A 25,287-nucleotide genomic window follows, 5' to 3' on the forward strand; every position below is an offset into this window, starting at 1 on the left:
AATAATGGCATGAAATGTATAAAATGAAATGATATATGAACCCTAGAGGAGTACACGGTTTGAAAAGTAACACAGGGTATGGAATAGCAGGAATTCTTCTTTGTTATAAATTTTTTCTTTTTTTTTTCTTTTTTCTCACAGTATTGGGGGGGGGGAGGGGTGTTCCCTTTTTTTCCCCCCACATATATAAAGGGTGTTATACCCCCTTGTTTTTTTTCCTTCTTCTTTCCTCTTTTTTTCCACACATATATAATGGGGGTTATACCCTCTTGTTTTTTTATATCACAGAGTTGGGGGGCGGGTTTTTTTTTTCCACATATATAATGGGTGTTATACCCTCTTATTTTTTTCTTTTTTTATATAACACAGAGTTGGGGGGATGGGGTTTTTTTTTTTTCTTTTCTTGCTCCTCTTGCAAATCATGATGTGGAAATGTAAAGTTTATATATGATATTGAGATAAGATGTGAAGTTTAATGCTTTTTAGGCCTTTCTATTTTAGGGGGTAGTCTGGGTTAGTAAATAATGACATGAAATGTATAAAATGAAATGATACATGAACTCTAGAGGAGTACACGTTTTGAAAGTGTAACACAGGATAGGGTACAGCACGAAATTTTCTCTGTTATAATTTCCCCCCTTTTTTTTTTTTTGTTTTATCCTCTCCTTTTTCTAGGGAAGGATATAGAAGAATGTTTTTTGCTTGGGGGAGAAGGGGGAGTATAGGGGACGGTTGTTTTCTCCCTGCCCCACCCCCTCCTAAGGAGGGATGGGGGCGGGGATGAGGAGAAAATTATAGAATCATAAAGTTAAGTAGGAAGAGCACTGAGGTAATATGACACTATGAGTAAGACATATCAAGTGAAGTGAAAGAATAGGGTATGGGCATCATAAAAGAAAAGAAAAAAGAAAAAAAAAAGAAAAATGTTGGGATAAGGAGGGGTGGGAGAGAGAACCATGTTTTTTTCCGGCTACTCTCCCATTTAGGGAGACACACAAGTGGCACCAAAAGTGCCGTGTGTACTAAGGAAAAAGAATCCTTCCCGCGGAAGGGACCAGGTGAGTTGGGATATTAACCCTGACCCCCTGGGAACTAGTACGGGATAGAGGGGGAGGGGGAGATAATAGTATATAAAGAAGGAGGGAGGGAAGGGGTTTTTTTTTTTTTGGTTTCAGGACGGAGGATATTAAGATTATCCTTTAATGTGAAAGGATTAAACACTCCAGAGAAAAGACAAATTTTATTGACAGAATTAAAACGATTAAAAGCTAATGTAGCATTCATCCAAGAAACCCATTTTAAAACAGATAAATTACCCTATTTAAAAAACAGGACATTTCCATATGTATACCACTCAACCAATAATTAAATAAATCATGAGGAGTTACAATATTAATTGACGGAGGTGTTCCATGGACTCTCCAAGAGAGTAGATATAACATTAATGGCAGGTTCTTATTCTTAAAGGGGAAGATAGGAGAGATTCAGGTGACACTGGCTACGTTCTACAGTCCCAACACCCACCAAGATAGATTTATCTCAAGGACTTTAGCAGACCTGAGAAACTTCACGGAAGGCCAATTGATACTGGGAGCAGATTTAAATATACACTTAATGCCTAAGGTAGACACCTCGAGTGGGGTATCTACATACTCGACAGGTTTGGGTAAGAGAGTGTTGAGAGCCCTACATAGCGACCAGTTAATAGATATATGGCGTTTACAACACCCATCAGATAAAGAGTTCACATTTTACTCAACACCACATAAAAATTATTCAAGGATTGACATGTTCTTGGTCCCCAATGCTCATCTACAGGCGGTAAAACACACAGAGATAGACAATATTACCTGGTTGGATCATGCATCAATCTCAATGGTCTATTGCTTGACATCACTTGCTCTATCAAAGCAAATATTTTGGAGATTAAATGAAAGCCTCTTGTAAAATGAAGAGGTAATGATAGAGGTAAGAGAGACATTGCAAGGATACTTTGAGATAAATGATCAACCGGAATGTATGATAGGAAACCTATGGGAAGCCCATAAAGCGGTGGTAAGGGGTGTGTTAATTAAACATGGGGCAAGAATTAAAAGAGAGAGAAACAAGCAATTATCCACACTTGTAGAAAAATGAAAGACCCTAGAAAAAAGTCATATACAGAAACCAACTGCATCTTTGATGAAAGAATTGGTGATAACCAGAAAGCAAATAACAGATCTGTTATTTTATAGAGCAAAAGCGGCAATTCAGGTATCGAAGAAAATGAATTATGAAACAGCAAATAAGTGTGGGAAATCACTTGCAAGGTCAGTTCAGAACCATAAAATGAGATCGTATATCCCTCAGGTTATATCTTCAGGAGGAGTGAAAAAATCTCTCCCGGGACAAATTATAGAAGAATTTAGAAACTTTTATGTAGACTTATATAACCTGAGGGAGGAATCAAACTCTCAGCAAGAGATCAATGAATATTTAACACAGTCCAAGTTGCCAGTACTTACTAGGGAAGATTGTGAAGCCCTGGACTTAACTATATTCCTTCAAAAGGGAAGGCACGGTGGGGAAGATAATATTGGGCGTATGCTATAGGCCCCCCAACCTGAGGGAGGAGGGGGGAGGCAGACCTAATTTTACAGATAGGATTGGCAGCAAGGATGGGAAATGTCATTATAACGGGGGACTTTAATTATCCAGATATAGACTGGGCAGAAGGAAGTGCACACTCAGCCAAGGCTAGGCAGTTCCTAAATGTTTTGCAGGACAATTTCATGGGTCAGATGGTGAATGCACCGACATGAAAAAAAACGGTACTTGACCTACTGATTACCAACAATACAGACCTGCTCACGGATATAGAAATACGGGACAACTTAGGAAACAGTGACCATAGGTCAATAAGTTTCAGTATTAATTACAGTTATAGGAAGCAGAGGGGTAATATAAGGACACTGAATTTCAAAAGAGCCAATTTCCCAAAACTGCGCTCGCTGCTAGAAAATATCAATTGGGATAGAACCCTGGGAACAAAGAACACGGAGGAAAAATGAGAGTGCTTCAAGAGCATACTTAACAAGGGGATTGACCAGTGCATTCCAAAGGGAAATACATTTAAAAGAGCAAAATTAAACCCGGGGTGGCTAAACTCCAACATAAAAATGTATATTAGAGCTAAAGAAAAGGCCTTCAAAAAATACAAGACTGAGGGGTCATTGGCAGCATTTAAGCATTACAAAGAGTGTAATAAGAAATGTAAAGACAAAATCAGGGTGGCTAAAATAGAACACGAGAGACATATAGCGGAGGAGAGTAAAAAGAACCCCAAGAAGTTCTTTAAGTATATAAACAGTAAGAAAGCGAGGCCAGAACACATTGGCCCCATAAAAGATGACAAAGGAAATATGGTCACTGAGGACAGAGAAAAGGCGGAAGTGTTAAATAATTTCTTCTCGGGGGCGTGGTTCGTCAATGGCGCCATGAGAGGCCGAGCAGTGAGGAGCTCTGCGTGGCGGAGGAGAGCGCCGTGCAGTGAGTGAGTCGGCTCTCCCCCCCTTCCCCGCTAGGTGCAGAGCGGGGCCCGAGGCTCACGGAGGACGGTAATGGGGAAATCCAGGCTCAGGGAGCCATAAAGCAGCGGTGGTGGCAAGGAAACAGGCGGCCATACGCTGAAAGTGCGGGACCCTGCCTCAGAGTAAGAGAGGTACAGCATAGGGTGAAAGACCGTGCGGGTCGGTGTGAGGTTGAAGGGCTGAGGAGGAGGAGAGCCGGGGTTGAGTGCCAGCTGGGACAGTAGATGCGGAGGTCGCTGGTCTCCCCCGTATATATGACTCAAGCAGCCAGCCCGGAGCCAAAGTAAGCCCTAGAGAGAAGGACAGACATTACCTCTTATTTTCTGAGACACACAGTGGCATCACGAAGTACTGGTGGGATCAAGGCATCACAGAAACGCCAAACAAACTCAGGAATGGCAGTTCAGCAGAAAGGGCCCAAAGCTACAAACACTCAATCTACTGGGGTCTCTTCTGGTGGGAAGAAGCCTTTAGTAATGGATATATCGCAGGAACAAAGGAACGAAGAGCCCAAAGAGTCCCCTACTATGCCGCAACAGCCCCAAATACCATCAACAGCAGAGTGGGGTGAGTTTATTAAGCTGATCCCGACGAAACAGGATATCCAAGATATGGCTGCAGCAATCGTGAGTGACATTAAAATGGAAATATGTGGTTTAAAACAAAAAGTTGATCAAATTGAAGGCAGATTGGTGAATACAGAGTCAGTACAATGTGATTTTGAAGTCAGAATCTCTGAATTAGAAAGTTCACGAGCACAGCTGCAAAAACAAGTCACCTGGTTGCGGCTGCAGCAGGATGATGGTGAGAACTGCGGCCGGAGGAATAATATTCGACTGCGGGGCTTGCCGGAATCCGTAAAGGGCCCAGAGCTCAGAATCACGGTAGTGGGTATTTTGAATGGTCTGTTGGAGAGACCCCAAATGGAAAAAATGGAAATTGACAGAGTGCACAGGGTTAAAGCGCCCCGAAGGACGGGAACAGATCTAATCACAGATGTCTTAATTAGGATTCACCTGTTTTCACTTAAAGAAGACATAATGAGACAAGCATGGGCAAAAGGGCAGATCGAGTATGAAGGTTCTCAGTTGAAATTGTTGCCAGATCTTTCACGGGGGACCCTAAAGATGAGAGCCGTAATTAAACCCCTCTTAGAGGTCATAAGAAAAGTGGGAGCAACCTATTTTTGGGGACACCCCTTCCATTTGAAAGTGGTGAAAGACAGAGAAACGTTCTTATTGAAATGGCCAGACCAGCTTCCCGCACTCTTTACATTTTTGGGGTGTGCCCCAATCCATGTGAGTGACTGGTTAGATGTCCTAGGAAACTACCACATGAATTGAACCACACAACATGGGTGAAATTTGGAGTAGATAGGTGTGGGAGCAAAACAGACGCTCAGGACAAGGAGACAATAATATAACGAACCTAAAAGTGTTGTATACAGGTTCCTGGCCTATTCCATGGTCTTTTTCTGTTTTTTTTTTCTTCCCGTTTTTTTTCCATGCCTTGTTTCGTTTTTGGGGTTCTCCCTATCGCCTCCTCTCCCTCTTTTTTGGGAGGGGGGAAAGTTAAGATGTGTGGAGGTCCCTGGTATCCCCACACCCGCCCCGAACATTTGCTGTGTTGAGAAATGGGCGTTTTTTTTTTTTTTTTCTGTGTTATTTTTTATATGTCCTTACCATCTAAGTCACCCTCGTAGGGGATGGGGGGGGGGGGGGTTACACTTTGTGTGATGTGTTTTATTTTATCGTGTTTTTCTTATGGGGGAACTGTGGTGTGTGTTTTTGGATTTTTTGCTTCACAGGAAAATTAGATATTATATATTTGTATATTTGTATCCATAGAGATCAACTATAATTTCACAAGGGTTTTTTTTTTTTTTCTTTTTATGCTTGTGTTCGTGCCCCCGCCAGCCACGGAGGGCCGGGGCACGATCTTAAGGGTCACGAGGGAAAGGGGCACTGAGGTAGAGGTAACTTGAAAGTGTTCCCTCACTTTGTGGGGGACACGCTTAAAACACAAAAAAGAAGATATGCGAGACCTAATAATACTGAATTTAAATCACTATTAGGGTGTATACAGAGGGTATAGTGACTCAGGGAATAGCTATGGTTAACAGCAACTAGAAGGGGGGGTGAGTGGGCCCCGGGGCCCTCAGGAGGGGAGTTGGGGGGAGGGGAACCCATAGAGGGGTAGGAGTAGAAGGTACAAGCAGGGGATCTGACTATGTAGCAATCAAGTCCCCTTCACCTGCGACCTGGCTCGGGGTAGTTTGACTCCAACCCAGGGGCGCATTTGGGCCTCAAAATAACCGCTCCCCTAGGGGAGAGGGGTGACGTCTTGGCCGTACAGGGCCGCGCCATCATTTGTAGGAGGAAAGGCTGGGAAAGTCAAACCTAGAGTGTGTTCATTATCATACTTAGGGTCCGTTAGATTGGGAGGTGTAAGAGGGGGTCTCTGGGACGGGGGGGGGGGGAGGGGAGTAGGACATTGACATTATGTGAATGGAGGCGATCGCCCACCAAGGCAGAGCTCCTCTAGCTGGACACTTAAAACCTATAATTTTACTGTCCATCAGTGAGAGGATAGGGACTACATCCTTACACCACGGTGGGGGTGAGAGGGAGTAGAGCCCATTTTCTTAGCTCCAATTTTTGGAGCTTAGCTTTTTCTTTTTTTTTTTAATCTTCTCTTGTTCTTGAAGGAGAGTGTCCAGGTACAGTGGCTTTCTCGCGGGGTTTTGGGAACCACGGCCCCCCCAGTAGATAGCGCCTGGTTGCGCGGGTTTAGATAACCATTAGAGGGGGGTAGGGGTAGTGGGAATTAAATAGTATATACATACTTGTGTGGGTGAAGGGGTTTTTTTTTTCTTTTCTTGCTAAAAAATTTTTTTTTTTTTTTTTCTTTCTTGTGTCCTGCTTTATCTTGCCTTGCATAGCTTGTGTGGCCGTGGGGGGCGGGGGACCGTCCACAATGGTGGCTGGAGGTGGAGCGACCCAGGGGGGGACAGCAGGTTGTAAGTCACGACCTATAATGTGAGGGGACTATCAACCCCACAGAAGCGTAGGAGACTTATGGGGGATCTAAAACGAGATGCTACACAAATAGCTTTCATTCAGGAGACCTACTTCCGCAAAGATGCAGTACCAAAATTGTACAATAAAGACTTTCCATGGGTTTACCACACTACATCCCCTATTGCCAAATCAAAGGGTGTGAGCATTTTAATATCAAGTGCGGTGAAGTGGACCCTAAAAGAAGAATTGGCTGACCCAATGGGTAGGTTCGTGTTGGTGAAGGGGGTGGATAGGACGGGTCGAGGTAACCCTCGTAAATGTCTATTTTCCCAACTATGAGCATGTAATGTTTTTACAGAAGATGATTCCGGTTGTCTTGGAATTCCGGGAAGGGCACTTAGTGATGGGAGGTGACTTTAACTATGCCCCAGAACCTCTGTTGGATACCTCTAAAAGAAGTTCATATATGTAATTTGCTAAATTACGAAGGCTGCAAAAAGAGATCTCCCTCCTGGGCCTCATCGATCCATGGAGGTTGATGCACCCGGGAGAGAGAAATTACACTTTCTATTCTCCAATCCACAAGGCATATAGTAGGATAGACAGAATACTGGTTACCCAGGCAGACCTGCCGTTAGTGACAGACTCAGATAGCGGAGATTTTTCAATCTCTGACCATTTCCCGGTGTATGTGAGTATAGAATGGGAATCGAAAAACTGTAGTCCAAGATCATGGCGTATAAATGAGGCCTTATTACAATCCCCCGAAACGGAGGGGAAGATAGATGAGGCGTTACACAACTACTTTATAGAAAATACATCGGAGTCGCTCTCACCTTCCACGGTCTGGGAAGCGCATAAGTGCGTGATAAGAGGGGTACTGATACAGTTGGGTGCACAGCGTAAAAGAGAGCGGGAGGCGAAAATTAAAGAATATCTAACTAAAATTGAACAGCTGAGTAGGCAGCACAAGTGAACGCTTGCGGAAGCTCATTTGATCCCTCTCATGCGGGTAAGAGAGGAATTGAATCAGATACTTTTTCAAAAGACAGTACGAAATATGTTATGGTTGAAAAGACACCTGTATGAATATGCAAATAAACCAGGGGCAATGCTGGCACGAGCATTGAGGGGCCCAAAAAGACTAACTCAAATTTTACGTCTTAGAAATACAAAAGGTGGGGAGGTTCACACTTCAGCTGACATAGCAGAAGAGTTCTGCTCTTTCTATCGGTCACTATATAATCTGCCGGAAATGGGGAGTAAGAAAAATCCAGAAAAGGGGAAGCAGATAGAGGAGTATTTACGAGACTCGGGCATGCGTACTCTTTCAGAAGACCAAGTATTGACATTGGAAGGCGAGATATCGGGGGAAGAGCTGGCCACTGCGATCTCACAGACTAAGGCACATAAGGCACCTGGCCCAGATGGCTTTACTTTAAGTTACTACAAGAAATTTGGGGAGCGTTTCATCACATTTCAATGAAGTGGGAAGAAGAGCGGCGTTCCCGTTGGATTCCCTATGGGCACATATTACTTTATTACTTAAAGAAGAGAAGGACCCTCTGTGTTGTGGTAGCTATCGCCCGATATCTTTGATAAATGTAGACACGAAACTATACGCAAGAATATTAGCAAATCGGCTCTTACCATATATGGGAGACCTGGTCCATTTTGACCAAGTGGGCTTTATTCCTACCCGGGAGGCCCGGGATAATACAGTTCGAGCCATAGATTTAATACATCTGGCACGTACATCATGGAAGAAGATGGTTCTTTTTGCAGCAGATGCGGAAAAGGCCTTTGACAGGGTGGCGTGGGATTTTATCCGGGCCACCCTGTAATATATAGGCCTGGGACCGCAAATGCTGCAATTTATACTGGCACTTTATACGGTCCCTACGGCTGCGGTTAGGGTAAATGAATGGAGGTCAAGCTACTTCCCTATCTCTAATGGCACACGGCAGGGGTGCCCTTTATCTCCGCTTATATTCGTGTTGTGCCTGGAACCCCTACTGTGTAGAATTCAGAGTTCTCCGGATATAGCGGGAATCCAAAGCGGGGGGGAACAACACAAGGTGGCCGCGTTTGTGGACGACCTGCTGTTTTTTGCTACTAACCCTTCTCTTTCACTACCAAATATTCTAGACGCCCTGAAAACATACAGTGGATTCTCTAACTATAAAATTAATGTAACTAAATCAGCGGCACTCAACGTATCGCTATCTGACCAAGAAGAGAGAGCACTTCGAATAGCGTTTCCATTTCAATGGGCCTCAGATACGCTCAAATACTTAGGGATACAGTTAACGGCAGATTCCGAGGATCTCTATAGAAAGAATTACCTTCCGCTTGTAGGAAAGATTAAAGCAGATCTCAGAATATGGCAGCTGTTGGCAGTGACGTGGTTTGGGCGCAGTAGCGTTATTAAAATGAATGTGTTACCCCGTATCTTGTATCTAATGCAGACAATTCCAATAGCAGTTCCAAAAGAATTTTTTCAATCAATTAAGGGCATACTCCGCGCCTATATTTGGGCAAACAAATCCCCTAGAATTAAGATGCAGACGTTGGCCTTACCCAAAGTAAGAGGTGGGATTGGATTCCCAGATATCCTGAGATATTACAGGGCGGTCCATTTAGTAAGGGTGGTAGACTGGCACTGCAATAAACGTACCAAACGATGGGTGGATTTAGAGAATGAGGAAACAGGACAGTTAACCCCCCCAGCCCCATGGTCGGTGTTCGAATCTAAAGACTCTATTCTCAAACATCCTACAGTGGGAGCGACTATAAAAGAAACTAAGAGAATTCAGTCGCATTGGAGGGTAGCCCCGGGTCTATCTCCGATGACACCAATTTTGGGGAACCCGGATTTTCCCCCGGGGTGTATAAATGCCAGAATCCGTAGGTGGGCTCAAGATGGTAAAAGGCGGCTATGTGACATATGGCAAAACGGGCCTATGCCCTCCCTAGAAGAACTTAGGACAGGTGCAGGAGAATCGTTAGATTATCTCAGACTTTATCAGCTGTATAATTATATTAGATCTGTTCGGCGGGAAGGGTACGCACCACGAGAGCTAACGGACCTGGAAAATATGTGTAGAACAGGTAAAGCGACGGGCCATCTGATCTCAAGGTTCTATACACATTTGTCAGAAGATGAGGGAGACCAACAATTGCTGTTTATCCAAAAATGGGAGCAGGAGTTAAATACCGTGTGGTCAAAAGAGCAGATAAATAAGATCCTGAGATTAGTTCATCAATCATCACTAGATTGTAAGATCCAAGAGACAGGGTATAAAATTCTAACCAGATGGTATAGAGTCCCATCACTTTTACATAGAATAAAAGAGGCGGTCTCAGGAAAATGCTGGCGGTGTGGATTGGAGGATGGAAACATGGTCCATATTTTTTGGGGATGTAAAAGAGTGCGGCCATTTTGGAATAAGATAGCAGTGGCTATAAAGCATATAACCAATGTGGATATACTAGAGGACCCCGCGTTGTGCTTGCTGCATTTGACAGGAAGCTCAGTGCGGAGCTACAGAAAGTCCCTGACTCTGCGTCTGTTAAATGCAGCAAGGGCATGCATACCTATTCTCTGGAAACAGACAGTGATCCCAACTTACGAGTTGTGGTGTGGGAAGGTCAACGAGATTCTTAAGATGGAAGAGCTGTCCGCCATATTGGGAAATTCAGAGGATCAAGTTAAGTTGAGATGGAGACCCTGGGTGCAATACTTGGAAGCCAATTCTTCCTAAAGGGAGTTTAAGAGAGGGTTACCCTGGGCGGAGTCGGGTCCAGGCTGCGGGGGGACGGTCCCCATACCCCTCCTGGTGTATGGTAATATAGTATGGAATATATCTTCATACGAAGAAATGTTGGGAATGTGCACATAAAAGTGTAAAAATTTTCGTTTTTTTTTTCTTTTTCTTCTTTTTTTTAATTGGGGGGAGGAGGGTGGGGGAGGTAAGGGGGGTGGGGTTTGGTCAGAACATGACAATGTTTGTTTGAAATGTATGTATATATAAAAAAAATCACCAATAAAGATATAAATTAAAAAAAAATAATTTCTTCTCTTCAGTCTTCACAAAAGAATCGGGGGCTACACGAACCTTGCTTGTAAGGCCGAACTAAACAGTACACCTCAGGAAATGCCGCCATGGCTAACAGAAGATAGACTTAGAACTAAACTAGAGAAACTTAACATAAATAAATCACCGGTACCAGATGGCTTGCACCCGAGGGTTCTTAAAGAGCTCAGCCAGGTGATTGCCAGACCATTATTCTTGATCTTTAAGGATAGTTTACAGACCGGTATGGTGCCAGCTGATTGGAAAAAAGCCAGCGTGGTACCAATATTTAAAAAGGGGCCGAGGTGTATCCCGAGGAACTATAGGCCGGTCAGCCTAACATCTGTAGTCTGCAAGATTTTGGAGGGGATGTTAAGGGACCACATACAAGACTTTAGTAATGAAAACGGTATTATAAGTAGTAATCAGCATGGATTTATGAAAAATCGTTCTTGCCAAACCAATCTATTAACCTTCTACGATGAAGTGAGCTGCCACCTAGATAAAGGAAAGCCTGTGGATGTGGTGTATCTGGACTTTGCAAAGGCCTTTGACACCGTTCCCCACAAACGCTTACTGTACAAACTAAGGAAGGTAGGTATGGACCATAAGGTGCGTACCTGGATAGAGAACTGGCTCCAGGGGAGAGTTCAGAGGGTGGTGATTAATGGGGAGTACTCGGATTGGGCGTGTGTGGAAAGTGGGGTCCCCCAGGGTTCTGTCCTGGGACCAATCCTGTTTAATTTATTCATAAATGATCTAGAGGAGGGGATATCTAGTACAATCTCAGTATTTGCAGATGATACTAAACTAAGCATGCCATTATCTTCCAAGCAGGATGTGGAAACCTTACAAGCGGACCTGAACAAAATAACGGGGTGGGCAACTACATGGCAGATGAGGTTTAATGTTGAAAAATGTAAAGTAATGCACTTGGGGGCCAAAAGCCAGAAAGCAAGCTACTCACTAGGGGGGGAGCCTCTGGGTGAGTCTAGGATGGAAAAAGACTTGGGAGTACTGGTAGACAACAGGCTTGGCAGTGGCATGCAATGCCAAGCCGCTGCAAGTAAAGCCAACAGAATACTGGGATGTATAAAAAAGGGCATTCACTCCAGAAATAAAGAGATTATTCTCCCACTCTACAAGACTCTGGTCCGGCCACATCTGGAGTATTCCGTCCAGTTCTGGGCACCGGTCCTCAGGAAGGATGTGCTGGAACTGGAAAGAGTCCAGAGAAGGGCAACAAAAATAATTAGGGGAATGGAGGAAAGACTACAAGCACTGAACCTATTCTCTCTGGAGAAGAGACGACTGAGGGGGGATATGATATCAATGTTCAAATACTGTACTGGCGACCCTAGCATAAGGAACAAACTATTCAGAGAAAGGAGATGCAATAAGACACGTGGCCACTCACTAAAACTAGAGGAAAGGCGGTTTAACCTTAAAATGCGTAAGGGGTTGTTCACTGTAAGAGCAGTAAGGATGTGGAATTCTCTTCCACAAGCAGTCGTATCAGCAGGGAGCATTGATAGTTTCAAAAAACTGTTAGATGGGCACCTTAGAGACCACAACATACAGGGGTATACAATGTACGGTTAAAAGCAAACACACACACACACATCATAGGTTGAACTGGATGGACTGGTGTCTTTTTTCAACCTCACTAACTATGTAACTATGTAACTATCACAGGAGGAAATTCAACAGGCTTTAAAATCAATGAAGCCAGGAAAAGCCCCGGGCCCAGATGGGCTCACAACACAATATTATCAAACCCTGTTTCCCATTTTGAGCCCTTATTTAGAAAAATTATATAATGGCTCCTCTAGTGAAGATATAATGCCAAGAGATACTTTAACCACGCACATTTCTTTGATTTTGAAGGAGGGGAAGGATCCATCTTCCTGTAGTAGCTACAGGCCAATTTCCCTTTTAAATGTAGATCTGAAAGTTTTCACTAAAATTTTAGCGACAAGATTGGCAAAATATATCCCAAATATAATACATCTAGATCAAGTGGGATTTATGGCAAATAGAGAAGCAAGAGATAACACCACTAGAGTGCTCAATCTGATGCAGGTGGTCAGGGAGGGGGGACCCCCTGCGTCATATTGAGCACAGATGCAGAAAAAGCATTCGATATAGAGTGAATTGGTCCTTTATGTTCTCTGTACTTAAGTATATTGGGATAGGAGATTCCATGTTGCATAAAATAGGTAAAGTATACGTGGAGCCAACAGCTAGAGTAAAAGTTAATGGAATACTCTCTGAACCTTTTTTGATAAAAAACGGAACAAGACAGGGATGTCCTCTGTCCCCCACTCCTTTTTGCTCTATCATTAGAACCATTTCTATGTAGAATCCGATTAAATACAGATATCGGAGGTGTAAAAATAAAACTTTTGCAGTATAAAACCGCAGCGTATGCAGATGATTTGTTATTTTCAGTAACAAACCCGGATATTTCTTTGCCAAATCTACTAGGAGAATTTAAGCAATACGGTAAATTTTCCAACTTTAAAATAAATTATGGGAAATCAGAGGCAATGGGAGTGGGGATTGCAAGAGACCATCTGTCTAATTTAAAGGCTAATTTTAAATTCAAATGGAATGACTTGGCGGTGAAATATCTATGGACGTATATACCGGCAGATTTATCCAAGGTATATGAGCTTAATTTCCCCCCCTTAATAAGAGAAACGAAAATAATGCTTGGACAATGGCAGGGAGGATTACAATCATGGTTTGGGAGGTGTAATCTTCTAAAAATTAGCATTTTGCCGAGATATTTGTATCTCATGCGAGCACTACCAGTCAAAATTCCAAACAGCTTTTTTAAGATGGTAAGTACAGTATTCTCTAATTATATATGGGCCCATAGAAAACCACGGGTAGCACGAAGTACCCTGACTTTACCCAAAAGAATGGGAGGTATTGTACTCCCGGATATATGTAAATATTATTATGCGACACATCTGACCAGAATCCTAGACTGGTGGCACCATACAGGGACAAAACTTTGGATACAAATAGAACAGGAGCAAACCATGGTAATTTTGAAGAGAGCATCAGTCACTTCCAAATACTATGAAGCAACATCCGGTAATAGGGACTACGCTACGAATAGGATGGCAACAGGGCATTAAACAAAATTTAACAACATCGTACTCTCCTCTATTCCCTATATTGGGAAACCCCCAATTTGCACCGGGTCTAGATATACAGGGGTTTAGGAACTTGAGGGAAACAGGCCAAGAACAAGCATCAGCTTTTCTATTAGAAAAAAAATGGCCGTCACTTAGAAAGTTGCTGGATAATGGAGGGCCCTTTAATCTCTCCTTCTGGCCAGCTAAGCAGCTACAACATTTTCTAGCTTCATTACCGGACGCAGAAAACTTCATCAGACCGCTTACAAGTTTTGAGAAGTATTGCGATACTCCAGGTGGGTTATCGCATACTTTATCAATTACATAAAAAATATTAAATACACCAGTAGAGCAACCAAGGTTTTCTTGGCTAGAAAAATGGGAAAGAGATCTAAATCAACCCTTTACGAATGAACAGAAACAGCGGATCTTTAAGTTTGCTTTTAAACCAGCAAGATGTACGAAAATACATGAAACTAACTTTAAGATTATCACTAGGTGGTATATTACACCGGATAAATTACATAAAATGTACCCACAAAAGAAGGAGGAGTGCTGGAGATGCGGGAAGGAGAAGGGCACATACTTCCATATATTCTGGGAATGTGCAAAGATAAGACCATTTTGGACAAGGATAAGCTAATTCAAGATTATACAAATTATAATATTGAGGAAGATCCGGCTTTTTTCCTCCTGCATGTATCCAGTATTCCGACAAAAGAATATGAGAAATCTATTATCCCTCAGCTGCTAGATGCGGCTAAGACATGTATACCAGCGCAGTGGAAAAAAACTATAACCCCGTCAGTATCGGAATGGGTAAGAAAAGTGGAATATATTAATAAAATGGAAGATCTAGTGTGGTCCTCATATCATAAACAGAAAAGATATAAAAGAACATGGGGTATATGGAATCAGTTTATAGCTTTAGAAGAGAGTAAAGAACTCTTGACAAATGAACTGGGGTGAAAGTAAAAAGAAAGGGAAATGAGATGGGTAGGTCCTCCGCCCTGGACCCATTCAGAGTTTTTTTTTTCTCCCCTTGTGTGGGTTTTTTTTTTTTTGGTTGTGTTTGTGGGTTGTGTTAGTTACTTTGGAAAAAGAGACCAAATTGAAAATGAATAGAGTAAGACCCCGTTCACACTGGGGCGATCCGACTTGCCGGGGCGACCTCACAGGTGCGCAGCTCGCACCGGGACCTCGGAGCGGCCGGCAAGGACTTCATATCATTGAAGTCAATGTAGGTCCTTCCGGGTCGCCCCAAAGAAGCTCCGGACCCTTTTTGTAAGTCGGAGCGACTTGTGTCGCTCCTATTAGAACGGGTCCACAGCTTCTCTATGGCAGGCGACCTACGGCGACCTGTCAGGCGACCAGGTCGCCCCAGTGTGAACGGGGTCTAACAGCATTATAGTATGCCAGGAGGGAAGGAAAAGATAGGGGAAGGAAAGAAAAGAAAAAAAAAAAAAAAAAAAAGGAAAAGAAGAGAAATGACTTTAAGAAAGGTGTACACGTGATAGCTGGGAATGACAATTTGATATAATAACGTAAGATATGTATACCTTGGAAGATTGAATATACTCTTCAGGGTATATAAAACGTGTACTCCTGATATACTGTTTGAAATGTGTATATATTGGGTCTCTGTTTTGTGTTTTATGGAAAAAAATGTAATAAAGTAATATGGGAAAAAAATAATATAGGTAATTTTATAGGTAACTAAAAATTATCCATGATTTTTTAAATTTAAATTTTAATAAAAAATAGTTTTTATAACTTTTAATCTAACATACATGGGTATATTTATTAAACATTCATAGAGTATCTTGCGTATATATGTGTATTAACTGTATTATAAGTTATAAGGTTCACAAGCTTTTAAATATTGTATTCATATTTTTATACCACAACTTATTGCATATATTTAATTGCATTGATGTAATGACAAGCGGAGGTTTGCGGCTATAAATTATTCTAAAATTATCCAGCCAAACACTAAATTTTAGGCTCTGCTGGTGTCTCGCAATAGAAGCAAACTGTGGGGACACAGGCGGCTTCTTCCTTTTTTTGCTGATGAATAGGCGGAGATGCTTGCGGCTTCTTCCGGCTCTGCTGATGAATTGGCGCAGTTACAGCTGAATCCGTAATATAAATTGGAGTAAACGGATGTGCGTCCACACCTTTGAAAACGTCACCGGATGTGACGAAACGCATCAGGACGTGGAACGCATAGCGTGACGTACACTGGAGCGCAAGCCGGAATTGCCTCCGCTCGCCACTCTGCACAGTTGTACAGTATAATCACGGGAACTTTTAAACCTTTTTGTCGATCATTGCTATTTTATCTTCACTGGAACCTTGTTATTTATGGGAATAAAACCCTTTTAAAACGTATCACGCTATCTAGAGCTTTTACCCTTTTTTTTACACCAACATTGTATGCTGACCTATGGAGCGGTGAGGAGGGAATCACCACCAGCACACCCAGGAGGCACCACAAGGGGACCTACCGTGGCCCCGAGGGCCTACAAGCGTGATTAGTCTCAATATCGTACGATATATGAGACCCATTACATCTGGTAAGTCACCCACCTTCTAAACTATATCACAGGATAAAGGAAATCAGCACCTGCACTTTTAAGAAAAGTCACTATATAAAACTGTGGAAAATATCACTGAGCACCTTCACTTTATTATCCAGTTACTTGAAGAAAGGAAAAACGACAAAAATTGGAACTTTCACTATCACTCATTAATTTAAATCACGTGATGAACTTTTAAATATAAAAATGTTTTATGTTTTTTATGTCACATTTTGATACAGTTTTCACATGATTTATTTATTTTCAATATATATGTACATTTTTATCAAATATTGGGATCACTTTGCTATATATTGTTTGCACAATATTTTTGCACAGTTTGCTGAAATTGCTTTAAATTATAAAGCTTTCGGAGTTTTTTCTTTCTCGAATCTGAAGCAATATTGGAGGAAGAAATGAAAGCTTGTCTGAGGTGTTAGGTTAGTACAATAAAAAGGTATCATTGCATACTGCATTATTCTCGTATTTTTCAATCTTATATATATATATATATATATATATGTTTTTTTCAGTGGTATAATATATTGGTGAAAATTATGAGTACCCCCCCAGTTTTGACTGTGGTATCTTATGTGCCCCCTATGTAATGTGCTTAGAGTCGCCACTGCTCATGAGGGTGGCTCTGCTACTCTGGGTCTATGATCCTTCCACACAGAAAGACCATCAAACAAGACACGATTACCATGCAGCATTGTGCCTAATATCACTGCCTGCACACAGGTGTCACTACTCCCCATACAAAGTGTGAAAGCAGCACACTGAAGTCACACAAGGCATGGCCAGTACTGGTGTACTACATATAGGCTGGTCACCCCTCCCCCACGCCTTCATTCCAGGACATCTCTGAAGAAGCAAGCTGTATGGCTCCTGTTATCAATCTTCTGGAGCTTTTGAGCCTCACAAATTTATTCTTCGGATAACAACATGGCTTTTCACCATACAGACAAATCTGTGGCAGCAACCTTCTCAGTTAACCACTTGCCGACCGCCGCAAATACATATACTGTGGCGGTCAGCCCCTCACAGGCAAAGTGACGTATCGGTACGTCACTAGCCTGGGAGGCTCTGGGGAGCGAGCATGTGCCGCCGGATGCGCGCTCCCGCTCGGTCACAGACCCCCCCCCGGCGCGTGTGCCCGGCGGACCCGATGTCTGCTGGGCACTCGCGATCGTCCGTTACACCGGGAGAAAGGCAAGCGGGTAATGTAAACAAGCCGTCTGTCATTCTCCCCTGTGTAAGACTAGTGATCATACGGTTCTACTATGTAGGACCGTTGATCACTGTTCTTACACCTCAAGCCACAGCCAATCACAGTTAGAAACAAGCCCCTACAAGCCCCCTTAGACACACTTAACCCCTCCCTCTCAAAAAAAGTTAACCCCTTCACTGCCAGTGTCATTTTACAGTAACAGTGCATATGTATAGCACTGATTACTGTAGTAATGTCACTGGTAACCCCAAAAGTGTCAAAAATTTCAGTCAAGGGTCCGATCTGTCCGCCGCAATGTCGCAGTCCCGGAAAAAAAAAAAAAACAATCGCAAATCGCCGCCATTACGCGTTAAAAAAAAAAACGAATTTTTACATTTTGGGGGGGGGGGGGGGGGGAATTATAAAAAAATGTGAAAAATATTGTTATTTTTGCAAAATTGATGCTCTTTTTTTGTTTATAGCGCATGATCAAAAAAAAAAAAAAAAAATCGCACAGGTGATCAAATACCACTAAAAGAAAGCTCTGTTTGTGGGAAAAAATAGGACGTCAATTTCGTTTAGGTACAGCGTCGCACGACCGCGCAATTGTCCGTTAAATTCACGCAGTGCCGAATCACAAAATAGGCCCTGGTCAGGAAGGGGGTAAAATCTTCCGGGGCTTAAGTGGTTAATACTTGATGATGGTGTGTCACAAACTGGAATCCAGGTACACAGCATTATCTGGACAGAGGTCTGAGATGCAGGACAGTTGGCATCTATGGTTTTACAATGGTGATCACTTCAGTTATCTTTCTGATAGAATCAACATAACATATTGGTAGCATATTTAAAGCTACAGTTTAGTTGAAAAATATTTTGCTGCTATAGCTGTAGTAACATCTCTTACCTGTAATGAAGTCTATGTTATAGAGGAGATGGGGGGAGGTGGTTGGAATCGGCGCTACCTTCTAAAATGGGACTATGATGTGTCCAAACTTTAGTACAAAGAAAAAGTGCCAGTGCAAAGTGTATTTATCAATAAAAGGCCGTGCGGATAAATTATGGCCAGGTAGGTTAAAAACCACAAAGTGCTAGTGAAGGATATTTATTACAAGGTGATAGATATAGTGATTAAAAATCAATAAATATTGGGTAAGAGAATACAAACGTGTGCAAAATACAAGTGAGCAAAGTGCATTCCAATTAGTCCGCTAGGGGTCGCACTCACCCTTCAAGGAAATACCAGCAATTTGCTATCAGCCAGAGGGGTCCTTAATAGACTCCCAGATGTATCTCCTGGAGATCTTCACAAACATGCGGGTCCCATCTGTGTGTAAAAACATAGGGGCCCCATGGTGCAGTATACACTTGGTAAATCACAAGGAAAGTAGTAGCAACTCACAGTAAGGAAAGTAGCCGATCGATTCAGCGTGTAGTAAGCAGCGCCGGGGAGCTTCCGCGTTCCACCTACGGACGACTGCAGACCGGAAATGACGTTGACGCACAGTTCCGCCCTGCGCGTTTCGTCATTGGACGTCTACTGGAGCAGTGTCCGTCAATCAAATTACCAGTCGGTACCAGATACCGAGCGTATCCAAGCAACCAATGATGCATTTGCCTCCATCTTGGTGCTCCAGCGCAGCGGATGGGGGCCATATTGATCCACCCAACGCTCTCTGGCTGGTTTCAGGATAAACACTCGGCGGCAAGTTTTTATACACATCATCATTTTCGATCGGGTACATCTTAGTTATACCATATTAAAAACAATACTTCTAATAAGCCAATGAATTTAAAAACAGGATAATATTGGTGATCATTTAAAAAATTATATGTGAATCTATGTGTGCAGGTCACCGGTAAAAAAGGTAAAAAAAGGGGGGAAAAAGGGGAAAGAAACAGAGAGGCATTGCTCTGATCATTGGAAGAGATTGCGGAGAAGATCGAGTACTTGTTTAAGTCTATGGAATATATAGAAATATATGAAGGAAGACAATTGTGGAAAACGGAAGCTATCGATGTTGGATGAGAAGGTTAGGAGGAAATTTTGCTATTTGGTTCAAGGAGATCGGTTGTGATATTCTCATGGAATGGTTTACTGAGAAACATGGAGGGTCATATATAATGATCCAATTGATGTTGGATGAAAAGGTCCGAGAGCTATATGTTGTTTTTATCCTCTTATGAATATATACAGGATAGAAATACTAGAATGATTTTTTATGGGATTGATAAAATCAAGGGAGACTGGAGAGGCAGCAATAAGAAAAGGATGGTCTCCAGGAACGAAACCAAATGGATTTATTCAATGCACTCCCTCCGTCCCGAAGGTCTAAATGTGGATATTGACTTAAACTGTTTTATCACAGATTTATAATTTTTAACTTTTTATAGGAATTTTTGAAAAAAAATTTTTGAAAAAGTTTTTTGAAAGTCCTTTTAAAAGTTTTTCCTGCTTTTTACCTCCTTTTTATATATATCTCATGTTGGTTACATCTCTGGTCCTATCCCAGGTGTTTTTTACCCCTTTTTTTAACGTCTTTTTTAACATACATCCGGCAGCTTTCTTATCCAACATCTATTTTTAATTTTTATTTTTTCATTAATATTAATTTTATTATCTTAGCTCCTATACTTTCAAGCTTGCTCACGTCTCACTCATCTTCTGAAAAGTTATAAGACATTCACTGTGGCGATGTTTTTTTTTAAATATAATCACTTTTTAGATATAATCACTTTTAACCACTAAAAATCACCCACAATAATCACGTCATTAATGTGTATTTCATACTATAATGTTAACATCAATTTCTTCCTAAATACTACAACATTCAGCACCAGTCCTTTGGCTTTTCCAGCATTCTCCACTGCATTAAGGTCGGTACTACAACCTTTTTTATATTATTTTTATATAATTTTTTATATTTATTTCACATACAAATATATTTATAAAAGACCACCTCTTCTTATTTGAAGCTAGTACTTCTATCCTGTATATATTCATAAGAGGATAAAAACAACATATAGCTCTCGGACCTTTTCATCCAACATCAATTGGATCATTATATATGACCCTCCATGTTTCTCAGTAAACCATTCCATGAGAATATCACAACCGATCTCCTTGAACCAAATAGCAAAATTTCCTCCTAACCTTCTCATCCAACATCGATAACTTCCGTTTTCCACAATTGTCTTCCTTCATATATTTCTATATATTCCATAGACTTAAACAAGTACTCGATCTTCTCCGCAATCTCTTCCAATGATCAGAGCAATGCCTCTCTGTTTCTTTCCCCTTTTTCCCCCCTTTTTTTACCTTTTTTACCGGTGACCTGCACACATAGATTCACATATAATTTTTTAAATGATCACCAATATTATCCTGTTTTTAAATTCATTGGCTTATTAAAAGTATTGTTTTTAATATGGTATAACTAAGATGTACCCGATCGAAAATGATGATGTGTATAAAAACATGCCGCTGAGTGTTTATCCTGAAACCAGCCAGAGAGCGATGGGTGGATCAATATGGCCCCCATCCGCTGCGCTGGAGCACCAAGATGGAGGCGAATGCATCATTGGTTGCTTGGATACGCTCAGCTACAAATAGACTGATAATTTGATTGACGGACACCGCTCCAGTAGACGTCCAATGACGAAACGCGCAGGGCGGAACTGTGCGTCAACATCATTCCCGGTCTGCAGTCGTCCGTAGGTGGAACGCGGAAGCTCCCCGGCGCTGCTTACTACACGCTGAATCGATCGGCTACTTTCCTTACTGTGAATTGCTACTACTTTCCTTGTGATTTACCAAGTGTATACTGCACCATGGGCCCCTATGTTTTTACACACAGATGGGACCCGCATGTTTGTGAAGATCTCCAGGAGATACATCTGGGAGTCTATTAAGGACCCCTCTGGCTGATAGCAAATTGCTGGTATTTCCTTGAAGGGTGAGTGCGACCCCTAGCGGACTAATTGGAACGCAGGCACTCGATTCCTCATCACAAGCACTTTGCTCACTTGTATTTTGCACACGTTTGTATTCTCTTACCCAATATTTATTGATTTTTAATCACTATATCTATCACCTTGTAATAAATATCCTTCACTAGCACTTTGTGGTTTTTAACCTACCTGGCCATAATTTATCCACACTGCCTTTTATTGATAAATACACTTTGCACTGGCACTTTTTCTTTGTACTAAAGTTTGGACACATCATAGTCCCATTTTAGAAGGTTGCGCCGATTCCAACCACCTCCCCCAATCTCCTCTATATCCTGACCCCTAATCTTTAGGGGTTTGGTTGGTGGCTGCTTCCTATTGCCTCAAACAAACTTCTCTGGAATAATCCATAGCGCTGGTCTCACCCCCTCTTTTTATTTCAAGTCTATGTTATGTCTGTCATACAGCTGGAGCCTGTTTAAAGTCTTCTTTGCAGTGATGACATATTCCATTTCTGCTGTTGCATTTCTCTAGCTCCGAGTATACTGTGAGCTGCAGTTAAAAAGACCTGACAGTATGCCACTCCGTTCTTCTGTCATTGAGTAAAGTCTGAGCATGGATTACACTGATAACATGGTCTCTGAATGTAGGGAGTCTGATTTATGACCAGATTCTCTCGCCCAGAACTCATGTTATGAGCAGTGTAATAAATGCACAGGATTTTCTCAGTGGAGAAAGGAGGAAGACTCTCTGAGCTATTAAAACCCTCAATGCCAGAAGTTCAGCAGCAGGATAGAGGACCTATCATAACTGCACAGAAGGTTTCCACAGGATCCAGCTGCCTGACAGAGAAGGGGCATACTTCATTAAAGGTAAGTGATGTTGCTGCAGCATTAGGGCAAAAATTATTTCTTTACTAAAACTTCAGCATTAAAGACATCATTTGTTTGCATAGCATTACCTGCTTAATACAACAGACACTATGTTTTTCGGTCTATACAATTATGTATATATATTTCACTATGTACATTAGGCTTTGCATTTCTTAAAATGACAAAAAACTCACTTTTTTAATAAAATAAAATAAATGCAATATGTCTAAATACAAGAGGGATGTACCGTATACCTCCATCTTCCTTTGTTATATCTCTGCAAGCTTTGTTCTGATGTTTTCAGACTTCCTGTTCTAGGATGGCTATGTATTTTTTCCATGTATGTGAATGTAGCCACCCTTTCCGTCTCACCCTCAAAATAGGCTACACATTTACCTGCATGCACATTTACTTCAATCGAATTGTAGTCCGCATAGAGAAGAGTATGTTACCAGAAAAAATGGCATTGCTCATTCTACGCTAGTAGCAAGCGATTAGCAGTGAGGTGCATCAGTGGTGCACAAGATGAAAAAGCCCTTAAAACAGCAAGAGACTTTTTAAACAAAACAAAAACACAGCTAGGGTATATTTGATATTTTAGAATAACTTAAGTAAAAAAAAAAAAAAATATTTAGTTTAGTGTCACTTTAAATGCAAAGAATAAAGCATAGAGTGAAGTAAGTATACCTAAAGGAGTTGTAAATTTAGAAGGTTTTTTTCCTCTAATGCATTCTATGCATTAGGATAAAAAAAATCTTCTGGGTGTAGCAGCCTCCCCTGCACCCTCTAATACTTACCTGAGCCCCATCTCGCTCCAGCAATGTCTACGAGTCCCTCGGCTATCCAGGACTCTCTCTCCTGAATGGCTGAGACACAGCCATGGCGCCATTGGCTCCCACGGCTGTCAATCAAAGCCAGTTAACCAATCGGGAGAGAGAGAGGGCGGGGCTGAATGGCAGCTCCATGTCTGAATGGACACACGGAGCTGTGGCGCGGGTGCCCCCATAGCATGCTGTTTGCTGTGGGGGCACTCATCAGGAGGGAGGGGCCAGGAGCAGCAACGAGGGACTCGAGAAGAGGAGGATCTGGGCTGCTCTGTGCAAAACCAACTGCACAGAGAAGGAAGTATAACGTGTTTGTTATTTTAATAGAAAAAAAAAAAAACACGAGACTTTACAATCACTTTAACAATATACGCAAGTAATATTCTCCAAATTGTGTTCATCACATATTATTTCTTATTTTTATTAATTGAAAATGGGTTTTACTGAATAGTGAAATTGTGTGTCCTGTAAATAGAAATCTCAAAAGAAAATCACAGCAAAATTATAGTGAAGTTGATAAAAACCATTGACAGCAGTATAAAAAATTAACATAGTGAATTGTCTTTCAGAAATATAAACTTTTAAGGCATACCTAAACTTTTCAAATACCTACCTTCTACAGGAGAGGTCTTCAATCTCTGACATATGTTAGGAACTCCACCATATGTATCCCTTATACGGGTGACTGCCTCTCCGCCTCTCAACTCCATGAGTTCTCTTAATTCCTCCACACTGCATCCAAAATCTCCTTCAAAGCTGCCATCATTCAAAGCAGAAGCACAATGGTGGTCAGAAGAATTGATTGCCATTGTGAGGTATGTTGTGCCACTTCACCTAAAGTCTAGGTGAACCACTTTGTAAGATCTGGTCTTCTTATGTCCCAGTCTCGTATGGTACTTGTAGTATATTAATTCTGTGCTTTACTGTTTATCTCCTGCTTTTTTTTTTCTCCTTCCTGTTTTTGAGTGTCCTTTCGTTTTTGCTGACCTTCTATCATAAATTTCCAGAGAAGTGGTACTGAAAGTGTTAACAGTATGCAAGGAATATGATCCTGGTCAAAGCGGTAACCTTTATCCAGTGTAGCTGAAGACCATGTATACTGACAGAAGGGAAAAGATAAAGAAGAGAAATATGTGATTAAACAAATTTCACTGCTGCCACAACCAAACACTTCATAAGTTACAAAAACAAACAGTACTGGGAGAAATATGTAGGCTTCCACTACTGACTTCCTTCTGAAAGTTTTATTTTCCTTGCGGTCTTACTGATATAATGGCTTAAAGCAATATTAAACCAAAAAACAAGATGATATATATATTGCAGCATACCAATCACGAAATGTGGTGCCTGCATTCATTTTCTTTTTTAGACTTTATTTATTTTCACCTGCTGATCCAGCCAGTAACATAGAAACATAGAAACATAGAAACATATAATGTGTCGGCAGATAAGAACCATTTGGCCCATCTAGTCTGCCCAATATATCTGAATGCTATGAATAGTCCCTGGCCCTATCTTATATGAAGGATAGCCTTATGCCTATCCCATGCATGCTTAAACTCCTTCACTGTATTTGCAGCTACCACTTCTGCAGGAAGGTTATTCCATGCATCCACTGCTCTCTCAGTAAAGTAATACTTCCTCATATTACTGCTGAGTGTGTCCATAAACCTATCATCCCAGCCACCAAAAAACAAAACAAAATTTCTGTCTAAGGCCTCCTTCACACTGGCCATTACATGAATACACCAGATTCCAGCAGGAAGAATCTGTAGATTCTGGTGGCTGGGATGATAGGTTTATGGACATACTCAGCAGTTACATGTTGTTAGGGACAGGTGGGAAAATCTGGACGCAGACTGATGCATCCAGGCTTAGACATGCAACCCTAACTGCAGGAAATCGCTGGTTGTATAAATACAGGTGACCAGCGACGGCTCGTCTTAGCCTGTCATTTCTTTGTACAGACTGAGCAGCTGCTGTTCACATACACCTTGTCATTTCAGTAACAAGAATCCGCTTAGTCTTGTGGAAATT

The 25,287-nt window shown here is 41.7% G+C and overlaps 1 protein-coding gene across 1 annotated transcript in view; it reads right to left on the bottom strand.

The window, feature by feature from the left end:
* LOC309548058 (plasma membrane calcium-transporting ATPase 4-like) overlaps window positions 1–24,059 on the bottom strand; it is a gene marked incomplete at both ends in the record, with an annotated part of 1,291,629 nt that extends 1,267,570 nt beyond the window's left edge. Inside the window, one exon of the mRNA XM_082248025.1 lies at window positions 23,864–24,059. Coding sequence (XP_082104151.1) covers window positions 23,864–24,059 — 196 coding nt within the window. The remainder of the gene's footprint in view (window positions 1–23,863) is intronic.
* Window positions 24,060–25,287: the final 1,228 nt, after the last annotated feature.

Source organism: Pelophylax lessonae (assembly GCF_965119305.1).
Source record: "Pelophylax lessonae genome assembly, chromosome: 2".
Taxonomy (NCBI): domain Eukaryota; kingdom Metazoa; phylum Chordata; class Amphibia; order Anura; family Ranidae; genus Pelophylax; species Pelophylax lessonae.